This window comes from Phoenix dactylifera, unplaced genomic scaffold (assembly GCF_009389715.1).
Source record: "Phoenix dactylifera cultivar Barhee BC4 unplaced genomic scaffold, palm_55x_up_171113_PBpolish2nd_filt_p 000077F, whole genome shotgun sequence".
Classification (NCBI taxonomy): Eukaryota; Viridiplantae; Streptophyta; class Magnoliopsida; order Arecales; family Arecaceae; genus Phoenix; species Phoenix dactylifera.
The window spans coordinates 1,320,502-1,332,680 of NW_024067676.1; the positions used below are offsets into that span (position 1 = coordinate 1,320,502).

The 12,179-nt window shown below is 41.6% G+C and overlaps 1 protein-coding gene across 5 annotated transcripts; it reads left to right on the plus strand.

The window, feature by feature from the left end:
• Window positions 1-6: 6 nt before the first annotated feature.
• On the plus strand, window positions 7-10,484 carry LOC103723211 (exocyst complex component SEC15B-like). 5 transcript variants are annotated; one of them, XR_606585.4, is made up of 3 exons: window positions 7-2,528; window positions 9,678-9,762; window positions 9,855-10,484. XR_606585.4 is itself a non-coding variant. In XM_039116292.1 (2 exons), the coding sequence occupies exon 1, from the start codon at window positions 75-77 to the stop codon at window positions 2,508-2,510; it is 2,436 nt and encodes an 811-aa protein (XP_038972220.1). In that variant the 5' UTR covers window positions 7-74; the 3' UTR covers window positions 2,511-2,528; window positions 9,678-10,484. The 5 variants fall into 5 exon arrangements, 3 of the variants coding, with proteins under 3 accessions (XP_038972220.1, XP_038972221.1, XP_038972222.1); XR_003382864.2 differs by having other exon boundaries at window positions 9,685-9,762; XM_039116292.1 differs by having other exon boundaries at window positions 9,678-10,484.
• Window positions 10,485-12,179: the final 1,695 nt, after the last annotated feature.

Sequence of the window (12,179 nt, forward strand, 5' to 3'; positions counted from 1 at the left end):
CCGTAATTTCCATCCCCATGCTCGCCGTCTGACCGCCGTTCAAGTAGAAGTCTATTCCTCGGCGGGCAAGAGAGATGCCGCGGAGGGTGGCTCCCGATTCCTATTCGGCCGCCGGCGGCGACGCGGAGCGGCAGGACCTCCACCAGCTCTCCTCGGCGATCTGCAACGGCGAGGACCTGGGCCCCTTCGTCCGCAAGGCGTTCGCCTCCGGCCGGCCGGAGTCCCTCCTCCAATCCCTCCGCCACTACGCCCGCTCCAAAGAATCCGAGATCGAGGAGGTCTGCAAGGCCCACTACCAGGACTTCATCCGCGCCGTCGATGACCTCCGCTCCCTCCTCTCCGACGTGGACTCCCTCAAATCCGCCCTCTCCGACTCCAACACCGCCCTCCAGTCCGCCGCCGGCCCACTCCTCTCCTTCCTCGATGCTTATTTAGAAGCACGCGCCGTCGCTCGCAACCTCTCCGCCGCCCTCGCCGCCGCCCGCCTCTGCGTCCGCGTCCTCGAGCTCCTTGCCCGCGCCAACGACCACCTCGCCTCCGACGACCTCTACCTTGCTCTCCGCTCCATCGACGCCGTCGAGCGCGACTTCCTCGATGCCGCCCCTCACCCCACCCTCCGCCGCATGCTCCTCCGCCTCATCCCCGCCGTCCGCTCCCACGCCGAGCGCAAGATCGCCAAGGAATTCTCCGATTGGATGGTCCAGATCCGCGTCGCCAGCCGCCACCTCGGTCAGGTCGCCATCGGCCGCGCCTCCGCCGCCCGCCAGCGCGAGGAGGAGCTCCGCATCAGGCAGCGCCAGGCCGAGGAGCAGTCCCGTCTCTCCCTCCGCGACGCCAACTCCTCATCCATCTACTCCCTCGAAGAAGACGATGACTCCGACGACCTTACCGCCGCTATCGCTGCCGCAAGGGGCGGCGGCGGCAGCGGCGCCGCTGTCGATGCCATTTTAGGTTTCGATCTCACCCCGCTCTACCGCGCCTACCACATCCACCAAACCCTTGGCCTTCAAGATCGATTCAAGCAGTACTACTTCGAGAACCGCAAGCTCCAGCTCACTTCTGACTTTCAAGTCTCCTCCATGACCCCATTTCTCGAATCACACCAGACCTTCTTCGCCCAGATCGCCGGATTCTTCATCGTCGAGGACCGGATCCTGCGAACTGGCGGCGGATTGATCTCCCGGTCCGATGTCGATGCTCTCTGGGAGACCGCCATCGCCAAGATGGTCTCCGTCCTCGAGGATCAGTTCTCCCGGATGCAGACCGCCAACCACTTGTTATTGATCAAAGATTATGTGAGCCTCCTCGGTGTTACTCTCCGGCGATACGGCTACACCGTCGATCCGCTCCTCGACGTTCTGGCGAAGCACCGGGACAAGTACCACGACCTCCTACTATCCGACTGCCGCCGCCAGGTGTCCGAGGCCCTCGCGGCTGACAAGTTCGAGCAGATGCTCATGAAAAAGGAGTACGAGTACTCGATGAACGTGCTGTCATTCCAGATTCAGACCTCCGACATCACCCCTGCGTTCCCTTATGTCGCGCCATTCTCATCCACTGTCCCTGACCTCTGTCGAATCGTCCGGTCGTTCATTGAGGACTCGGTCAGCTTCATGTCACACGGTGGCCAGCTTGATTTCTACCCCATTGTCAAGAAGTATCTCGATCGCCTCCTTGGGGAGGTCGTCGATGGTGCCATCCTGCGCCTTGTTGAGGCTGGAGGCCTCGGTGTGTCCCAGGCCATGCAAGTAGCTGCCAACATGCCTGTGATGGAGCGGGCCTGTGACTTCTTCTTCCGCCATGCTGCACAGCTCTCTGGCATCCCCCTCCGCATTGCCGAGAGGGGCAGGAGGGAGTTCCCATTGAAGAAGTCTCGGGATGCGGCCGAGGAGCTTTTGCTGCGCTTGCTTGAGGCCAAGCTTGATGATTTTATGATCTTGACCGACACTGTGAGCTGGATGGCTGACGACCCGCCTCCAAATGGGAATGAGTATGCGAATGAGGTAATTATATACCTTGAGACTTTGGTCTCCACCGCACAGCAGATACTGCCCATCCCAGTCCTCCGGCGGGTGCTTTGTGGGGTCCTCGCCCAGGTATCTGAAAAGATCGTGGGGCTTTTCCTTAGTGATTCAGTCAAGAGGTTTAATGCAAATGCTGTGACAGGAATAGATGCTGACTTGAGGCTTTTTGAATCATTTGCTGATAACCAATCCCATTTGTTTGGAGATACTGAGGACTTGGGTGCAAACGAACTGAAAATGCCTTTATTGGAAGCAAGGCAACTGGTTAATTTGCTCATGAGCAACCACCCAGAGAATTTTCTGAACCCAGTGATCCGGGAGAAGAGTTACAATAAGCTGGACTACAAGAAGGTAGCCACAATATCTGAGAAGTTCAGAGATTCATCAGATAGGCTGTTCTCAACCTTTGGTACAAGGGGTTCGAAACAGAACCCAAAGAAGAAATCATTGGATGCCTTGATAAAGAGGCTCAAGGATGTGAGCTGAAGCAGCGGCTTCATTATAGTAAGAGAGCATCTCTTTCACCTTGTTTTGTTAAATCTTGTGATTTAGAGTGTGCTTGTCATCTACTGATTGTCAGTCACTAACTTCTATTGTCGATACTTTCCATATTACTGCCTTTTAGTTCTACTTTTTGTGATGCTAGATACCTAGTGTATGCATGGAAAATATGTTCTTAGCTATTTTATTATATTCAGGTTATCAATTTGTATGCATTCAGAACTGCTTATTTCTTTTGTTTATATGGAGCTTGTAATAATCGAAAAAGTTGCAGGACGAAAAACCATTCTTTTAATTCAGTTTTTCCTCGGATCTTCTTGTTGCTCGTGCTATTTAACTTGTTATGGCAATTTCTTACAATGTGCTTTACTATCTTCTACATGTCATCTTTTCACAAAGATAAGTAAAAAAAATCATGATTACTTTGTATCGTTTTTCTTGGGCCTTATGCATTAACTGATGCATTCCTTCATTTGATCTTTGTCTAAACTTGTAGATGTTTTGTTTCTCCTGCCCAGCTTGCTTAACAAGGTGAAGCTCTGTAAATTAAATCATTGCCAACTATCATGTGGGTAATTTGATGCAATCTATAGTTAGATTGTGGTCTAAGATTAGGTAGCTCAATTTCAAGGATTCTATCAGGCTATTTTGCTTTACTTTGGCTTAAGGAGGTCTAGTATGAATCTCAGATATGTTTTTGTACTAATTCCTGTGTTTTGTTGGCTTGTGGCAGACTCGAGTTGGGATCGGGACAAGCATAACCCATACATGACTTGGTTTTCTTTTCGATCATGATTTTTGACTTGGACCTAACCCATTGGATGCAACCAATGCATTTAGATTTGGGCCAGATTCACTCTAGGTTTAGGTCCAATGCACGATAAAAAAGGAAAAAATAGCACACTATTGATTATATCTGTAAAAGAGGAAATAATAGTTACATGATTAACAAGCTAAAAGAATTTTAAAAATGTCTTAATGTGAATTTTACTACTAATAGTCTAATATAGTTCAACCTTTATTGAATCTTCGAGCTACAAAAGGAATACCCTTACTACCCACTCTGCAAATCTGAATTTAGCAAGCAGGTGAATGATGGAGGGTTTAGGGATTTTAAAACTAGGGTGGAGTGGGTTAGGTCTAGATTGGATAAGGAAAAGATGTGACCTAAATCCAACCCATTTTGTCAAACAGGTCATCTTTGTTCCCTAGACATGAGCCACAGGTCCAAATAATCAGGTCGGTCTGGGCCTAAGCAGGTTGGGATTGGTTCAGTAAACACATGTTTAACTGGCCCATTTCCGACCCTACCTTTTTTTTTTTTAATGTGTCCGTGTGGGGTTAGCTTTTAGTTGTCTATTGGCTCCTAAAAATGGAGATTGTATCTTGATTGTTCTGCCTTTTTGTTTGAGTTGAATTTGTTTTAGCAATTTTAGGGCAGATGTGCTGAAGTAAATTTAGGAGATTGAAAGGGCCCATGAAATTTTGAGCATCCTTGGACTTTTAAGGAGTGTGGCAAGTGATATTTCAAGATCGTGGATGTTGAATGATAATAATTAGAGAAAATTAGCTGAACAATTGGAACATCTTGTCACTCGAGTATTTGGAAGCATAAGATTGGAGTAAGGCCTGTAACATGTAGAGCCATCAGAACTTCCATCAAGGATGGGGCAGATACTCCACTTTCTAGTGTTTCTTGGCTAAAGGATGAACCAGTTAGTCAAACTTTTGGATGCGATTTACTGGCAACTTGATGAAGAAGATACTAAAATTATACAAATTCTTAGTAGTCAAAGGAACTCGCTGCCTCCCTCTTCTAGAGCAATTGTGGATATTTGGGAACTCATAAGTCACAAAGATCCCCTTATTGGAGATTGCCAAACAAGTTGTATTGGATGCTTGATACTTCTTGGTGATACTCCCTCAAATCTGCTGAGAATTAATCAGATGCAGAAGGGAGGAGTGCAGCTGGAGTCACTTCATTTGTGCAAAACTGGCTGTGCCTGAAAGTGCTGCTCCTTTCTAAAGGCAGTGCACGGGAAGTGGGCTACATAGGATTTAAATCGTAGGTTAAGCAGTTGGCTACTATGTGTGTTCTCTGTTGAAATATAATGGACTGAGTCAGGTTTCCTTTTCCTGTTTCTGCTCTTCCTTTTGAGGATCGGCATGACATACTAGTAATTCGAGAAGCAAGTTGATTGCTTTCAGGAGCTTCTTTAAAAGGGATACGAGTATCTTTCAGGTTGCTAGGTTTGCTATTTGTCCACTAATTTGGCATATATGGAGTGAAAGAAATGGTTGCATCTTTAAGGGGAGAGAATCAAAAAAGTAAGTAGTCAAATCGTCAATCAGCTTTCTCCTTCAAAAGAAAATTGGAAAAAAAAACCAGGCTTAGCTAGAAAGACCAAGTAATTTCTGTGCTCATCCATAAAATTAATTTGAAGAGGCTTTAAGGATTGGTAAGCTAGTGGTTGACGAGTGAGCGTGGCCAAGGGTGCAACGCCATTGTTTGGGGGGGCTTACATGGGAGGAAGTTCAAGGGGTCAAGATAAACTTACCATAAAGCTTGTTCTCTGTTAATCTTGGGAATTGTGTGTCATATTTCTTTTGTACGATCTTTTGTACGTCTTGGTCAGAAGTTTTACACAAGTGAATGGTAATCCTTCTGAATTGTTGGAAAGAAAGTTTAAAGTTAGAACTACATTATAGCAGCTAGTTATTTTAACTAAAGTGATGGTGTATTATCTTTTACTGGGTGCATAGAAGACTCCAATTGGCCTTGGTAACGAGGGTCTTGTCTCCTTTCCTTTTTTTTTTGAAGGGTCAGGGTAGACCTAATAAATCCTTGATGAGAGTTTTGAGGGAGGATAAAAAGCTTCATTATTAGTGGATGTCTTCCCTTATAGGAAAAATGGTGAACATTATTGGTTATGGTGACTTATGGTAATTGGAATGAGGCATAATAGTTATTATTGTAACAAACTGAGATTTTTAATAGGTGGGCTTGAGAATAAATCCTATTATCATGACTGTGATAATAGGATTTCTGATATATTTTTGTTTGGGACCTCCACCCTGATGCTCTCCTAATTTGTAATAGAATTGTTATTACATAAATTCACTAACTTGTTTCATGACAATATAAACTTGATTTTTTTCCTTCAAATGCTTTTGTGATTAAGGATTGATATCAAGAAGAACTGTATTAATTAAGTTAATGTCAATGACTGGCACATGAGACTTGGAATTTTGCCTTGGGGTGTAAGAGTGTGAACTTTATTTTATGTGCTTGATTTTTGTGACGGTAGTTGGAACTAGATTATTAAACTGTAGATTGCTTTATGCAAGTAGTTATTACGCATAGGTTGTTAAGAGCCCTTTAGGCTTGGTTACCAAACTGAGAAGAAATTTTGGAACAACGTGAACTTTTTCTAGTAGGATCATTTTTAGATTGCTGTAAAGTCAAAAACATGTTCGCGAGCAGGGTAGCAAAATATAATATTTTCCTAGGGAAAAACTACTTGTTCCAGTAGTCATAGTTTATCCACTTTAAGTGAGTTCTTGTGGCTGAATTATGACCAAGCATTAGTTTAGTCAGAAAAATAGTTTGGACATTCAATCAAGAGGATTTGAATTTTTGAAGTTTATTATTAAAGCCTTTCTTGAGAAGTGGTTTTGGAGGTTTGGATCAATGTTACATGGACACATATATGAGAACTGAATTTGTATGTGTTCAAGTGTATGATGATAGGAGAAGAATAAAGGAGCAGGGCGAGAGAGAGAGAGCTGGGAAGGAGAGGAATGTCTGCATAACAGGGGTCTGGATTAGAAAAAGGAAGGGTGGCTGGCAAGCCTAGTATGGCTGAGAAGGTAGGTGGGAGTTTGGCTTAAAAAGATGGCTCGAGGTGTTCATTTATTGTGTTATGAAATTGGGAATACCTAACTACCGATTCCATATGGTATTTGAAGTTAATTTCTCAGAAAGTTAAGGTTTTGAAATTATGCATGTTGATCTATACATGCTTCCCTCCCCTCAAAATGCATGTATAAAAAGAAAAAAAGTATAGAGAGAGAGAGAGAGAGGAAATGATCCATTAGTTTGAAAATAGCTTTTATGTTTCCTCCGTCTGCATGCCTCTTTGCAACTTACTGGCATTATATGGATTGCACCTTCTAAATTGGGAAATACCAAGAATATGAGTCTTATACTAAATTACTAGAGATCACTTTTTTGTTGGCTTTGTTATAGGTGCTTCACCTCCCTACTAGAATAGACTCAACTAAATGAATTTTGTTATCAAGAGGTGGATGTTTTAAATTAGGGCCTGAAGAAGTCAACCTAGACCCATCAACCTGCCCTCAGAAAACTGGGCTCAGGTCATTCCACTGTTGATCCAACCGGACTTGGATTGACCTGGACCCAGCTTGGCCAAAATACTAGCAGGTTCAGTTTGGGCACCGTGCTCCTGGACCTGGAGGGTTGACTTTCTGAGTTTGCGAGAATGTATATTCTACTGGGCAGAAGATTTAGAATCATTTGAATGTTTTTTCTGATCTCAACTCTAGTGCTCCAATTCTGCAGCAACTAGAATGGATGAAAAAGAAAAGGAAATTTCTAGTTTCAATGCCAATGAAGCCCATGGTCCAAAAGAGTCCAGGGAAGCTGATTTAATTTTTTTTTAAAAAAAGAATTGAAGCTATTGGTCTAATTTGCTAAGGAGACCACTTGGATGGAGCAAAAAGTAATTGCCTACTTCTATACCCTCTTGTGAGTTGTGACTAACTTTAGTCCATTTTTTTCCCCTTCTCTTGCTCTACTCTCAATCCCAAAACCAAAAGAACTTCTCCATCCTCTTTCAGCCTTTCTCACTCTCAAGCTCTAAAAGAAAAGTAGAAAGCGCTAACGGCAGCCAAGGAGGAGGTTACCGACTTAGGTCTTCTGGGAAAGCATCATGGTTCCCCTGTTGTTTAACTTTATATTCTCTATCCCAAAAAATAAAGACCTTCTTAATGTTCTGTCTCACTCTCTAAGTCTGAAAGAAAAGGAGAATGAGAGAAAGGAAGCCAAATCAAGGAAGTGATCAGGGGTTTAGGGTCTTCTCGACAAGCATCACCATTACTGTTTCCCTGCTGCTTCTGAGTCAACCTATCAGCCATGATGACCTCCAGATCTTGGTCAGCTATCCATGTTGGCCCACTCCTTTGTTAATATGTTTCTGTGGGGCTGTCATGGAGAGATCTTGAGGGTTTGGTTGATTAGAGCTTTAGAAGAGATTAGGTTCTTAGAAGTCTATGAAGAGTTTCGGCTATTATTTGTTACTTAGTTGTTTTTGCACTCGATAATTTCTTTTTATATAGAAAAGAAGAATCTTAACTCGCAAATTAGGAAAATTTTCCTGCTAAACTATATAAAGGATCAAAATATTGATAAGAGTCGGACTTATAGTTTTCTTCTTCACTCTAAAAATTTACTCATAAGTACCAGTAGAGTTGGAGCTGTCTTATAGAATGTCTGTCTCTTGCCTGTTCTGCATATTAACTCCTTGGAATATGCTATTTGTAGATAATGTTTTAACAGATGGGATGAGAATGGTTGGGAATGCAAAAACTGATTTCTCACTAAAACCTTTGGAAGATAGGGTCTTTAGGACTAAAGTGGAGTTTGTAGGATGCAATTTGTTTGGAAATTGAAATTAAAATGGTGACCTAGTCTAAGTGGACTTAATTTTCAAGTGCGATTTCTTTTATTTCACCTTGGATATGTTATTTGTAGCAGTGAATAGATAGTTAAAGGTATTCTAATAGGACTGGAGAAGGTTACTTAAAATGGATAGGTGATTATGGGTTATGGTACAAAAACTGCATACCCAGGAGTTTCTAAGACAAGTCTGTATTACAACCATATGGCCCAAAAAGCTGTATGAAACAGAATGTAGACAATAACAAGGGCCAAGCCTATGAGAGGTTTGCCCATAACAAGGGCCAAGCTTATGAGATGTTTGAGAGATGATGGATGTATAGTTAAACTTGAAAAGTATGAGAAATGAGTACATTGGAAGAAGCATAAGAGCCACAGCCTTGTGGATTTAGTAGTTTATAACTGCCATGAGATTGTATGAGACATGCCCAATGAAGGTTTGTAAAGGCTAAAATAAGGAATTCCTTCTAGTTCATGTTTAATTGAAAAAAAAAGGTGGGGGCGGGGGTGGGGAAGATCTAAAATAACATGGATCAAAGTTGTGAAAAAGGATTTGGAAGGCTGGCAATGATGAAAAACTATCCTTTAGTAGAAATATATGGTGAACAAGGATTCCTGGGCCAACCAAAAATAAATAACCGACTTCATAAACTCTACTTCTGATTGTGTGAGTAAAGCCCGAACCTATGACCCCATTTCCTCCTATAACTAAATAAATATATGCTTCTTGAGATCTTCTATGCCATTTTTTTTTTTTTACTAAGTGCCCAACCCCTCCCCCACCCCACACAGTCGCTAAATTCGCTGCCTGTGTAATGTACCCTGTAGTTTGATTCATTGGTCATCAACTTTGAGTAGAAGACATGGAGGTAACACAGATGATCATCATTGTGGTTTTGGGATGACTTGCGGCAAGGGGATATAGCATTGAAGATGCATTGACCAGTAACTTTAAAGCGAACTTGATAAACGGGCATGGATCAGTATTGCTTTTGCATCTCAAGGTGATGGTGATGGAGTTCTTATGAAATTTTATCTTGATCACATTGTACCGTGCTTTGCAATACTTAATATGTTGTAAATTGTTGGCATGGTGCATGAGTGTATTTCGTGCACCAGCTCCTTGTATTGCAAAACTACTATGATGCACTCAGAAGTTTGGCGCCTTGCTCAACGGAGCGTATATTGATTGTTTATCTAGACATACCCTAAATACATATTCCAATTTTTGCATAAAATCTATTGCACATCTGTAAATAACCTTCTGAGGTTTTTAAGGCTATCTCATCTTTGATGTAGATTTATCAATGTTGGAATTATCTGAAGGTTGGGGTATAGTCATAAGTTGTCAGGGTAGCAGAAGCATTAGGATAGTGTCATGTGCTTTGATATTTATTTCATATATACTACAATGCACCTAGGCCCTTATCTATGCTGCTGATACCAGCTTTCAGATTGTAGGTTGATGGCTGAAATCAGATTGCTCATCTTTGCCTCTCATCTTTAGACATGAAGGCTGGCGGATAAAAAAAGATTATGGTAAAAGACATGCCTAATAACAATGTCCATGCATCTGAATTGTTTAAATCATTCTGTATGACCTTTGTTGTTGGTCTCTTTTGTCATTGCAGTTGATCCTTTCAGTGAACCAAAACAGATTCTGAGCCCTTGTTTGAACCGTATGAGTTCTGATTCGACGTTCCAATCCTTCTACCCTTCTAAGGAGTTGAATCCAACAATATCCAAGGTCCAATATAATTTTTTTCAGGTCCTCAAAAAATAATCAAAAACAAAACCTGATGAGGGGGAGATTGTTATCTGGGTGGAAGAAGAGGAGCTTGGTGGTGTAGGAGGGAAGGTTTAAAAAAGCAGTCTAGGGGAACACGAGTACACAGGCCCGTGATGCATGTTTAGAAGCAGAGTTTAAAATGATTTGAAGTGAGAAAGAGTTGTAGTACAATATTTATAGATTAGTGTAGATGGTTTTCAATCCCATGAAGTAACTTTAAAACTTATGCAAAATTTTCTTTCGAAAACTATTTCCATCTGAAGACAAATTTGACAGCCCCAAAGACGCCAACCCGCACCTTTTAACATTACGATGGATCATTATACAGTTTAGTAGTCATGGTTATGTTGTAACATTTTAAGGAGCTGATATATGGCTAATTGTCTAAGAACTTCGTATATATGAGTATATTTATGTATTATACTGGCCATTTTTAGCAGTTGTTATAGAATACAATGGTTTATAGAGGCGAGATCATGGCTGTTTGGATGTGTATCTATATACAATGAAACATAGTTTTTGCTATAGGTTAGTTACTGGTTCTTATGATTGTGTTATGTAATGTTGTTGCAATGAACAAAATGCATGACTAATGGCCATAATGTCTTTTGACCCTAATGAGCTTAAGCAAACTAGGCCTTGTCTATCCTGGATCGTAGTACAGAGTTGGGTTCAAGCTTAGCTCAATCTACTGTGACCCTGTTGAATGGATTGGCACTGTCCATTGCTTTCACATGATCTGTCTCTAAAGGTTACGAATAGAAAATGGATTCTTCCTCACATAAATATATTCATGATATGCATGTACCTATATAACTTGTTCACAGGCATCTAATTTGAAACATGCTTGGGTCAAAGGATGTATGTTATACAAGTCACGAAATCAGCTGGACCATTCCAGGTCAAGGACGGTTTCTTGATTTCTCAGTACCAAATTTTGTACCGATACTATCATATTAGAATATAGATATATGGCACGATATGGGACAGAAAGACGTACTAAATATAATATGGCACGAGACTGTATACTGGTACGATATAGTACGGTGTCAACTTGTGTGGTAAATCTTGATTTGCATCAAGGTAGAGTTGCATCGGTGGTGAATGACGAGGATGTTGTAGGTCATTTGATCCGGGCTTCTTATATTTTGAAATACTACTGGATAGTCCCACAATTATACTTTCAAACTGTATCATAGAAAAAGCTGTGGAAGTATTCAATCATTGGGTTTGGTGAATTAATTCCACCCTCAATGATTCAACCGATCTATCATTAGAACATTTAAAAAATGTCGATCTATCATTATATTACTTTATCCTAATCCCGTTGGAGATAATTCTAGGGTTGACATATTCCTTTATCCTGATCTCTTGCCGGATGTTGTTCGCTAGTTAGTATATTAGTTGCTTGTCCGTGAGGGATTCCAAGACGAAAGAAACAATATTACCTAACGTGACGTTTGGACGCTCTGAAGTGTCGTAAAAGATGAATGCAAGGACGGCAAATCCAAGCATCTAACCACATCCTTCTAAAAAAGAAAATCTATTACAATATATGGAATACTCTATTGTTAATATTTTAGTCTTACACTACATGTTCCAAAAGGAACATATGTATCCCTTGTACATGCAAGTAATATCTCATGTTTTTGGACTTGATCATCTTTCAGCACGCTTACCAGATCATCGATGCAACATTTATTTCTCAACAGTTATTTGATGGTTTTTTTTTTTGCTAAAATTGATGATTTATATAGTTATAGTACGGACAAATCGCTCTAGGCAACTCTCTCTCCTCAATTCATAGGGCACTTTTGGAGTGTTTAGCTATATACGAGGCCATGCAGTCTACGGCCTCATTAGCTTTCAGAGCCACGATTCTTTCATGAAAGCTGTTGAATTAAACTTGGATATTTTCCACAACCTTAACGTGATCGTCGACTTTCTTGTTCACTTTCATGTCTTGGGTAGGCTGGTAGGCAATGTTTCTGGATTTGAGTTGAAATTGTTCAAGTGAGGGATAGCATCTCCTATCCTCTAGCTTCTGACATGGATTATCTCTTGCTCTTTTAATTACTGTGTAGCCCTTGCAATGGTCCAATAAATATATAGATATAAAACTGGAGCTTATGAACTGTTCGCATGAGTTGGTCTTACAGTTATTCCA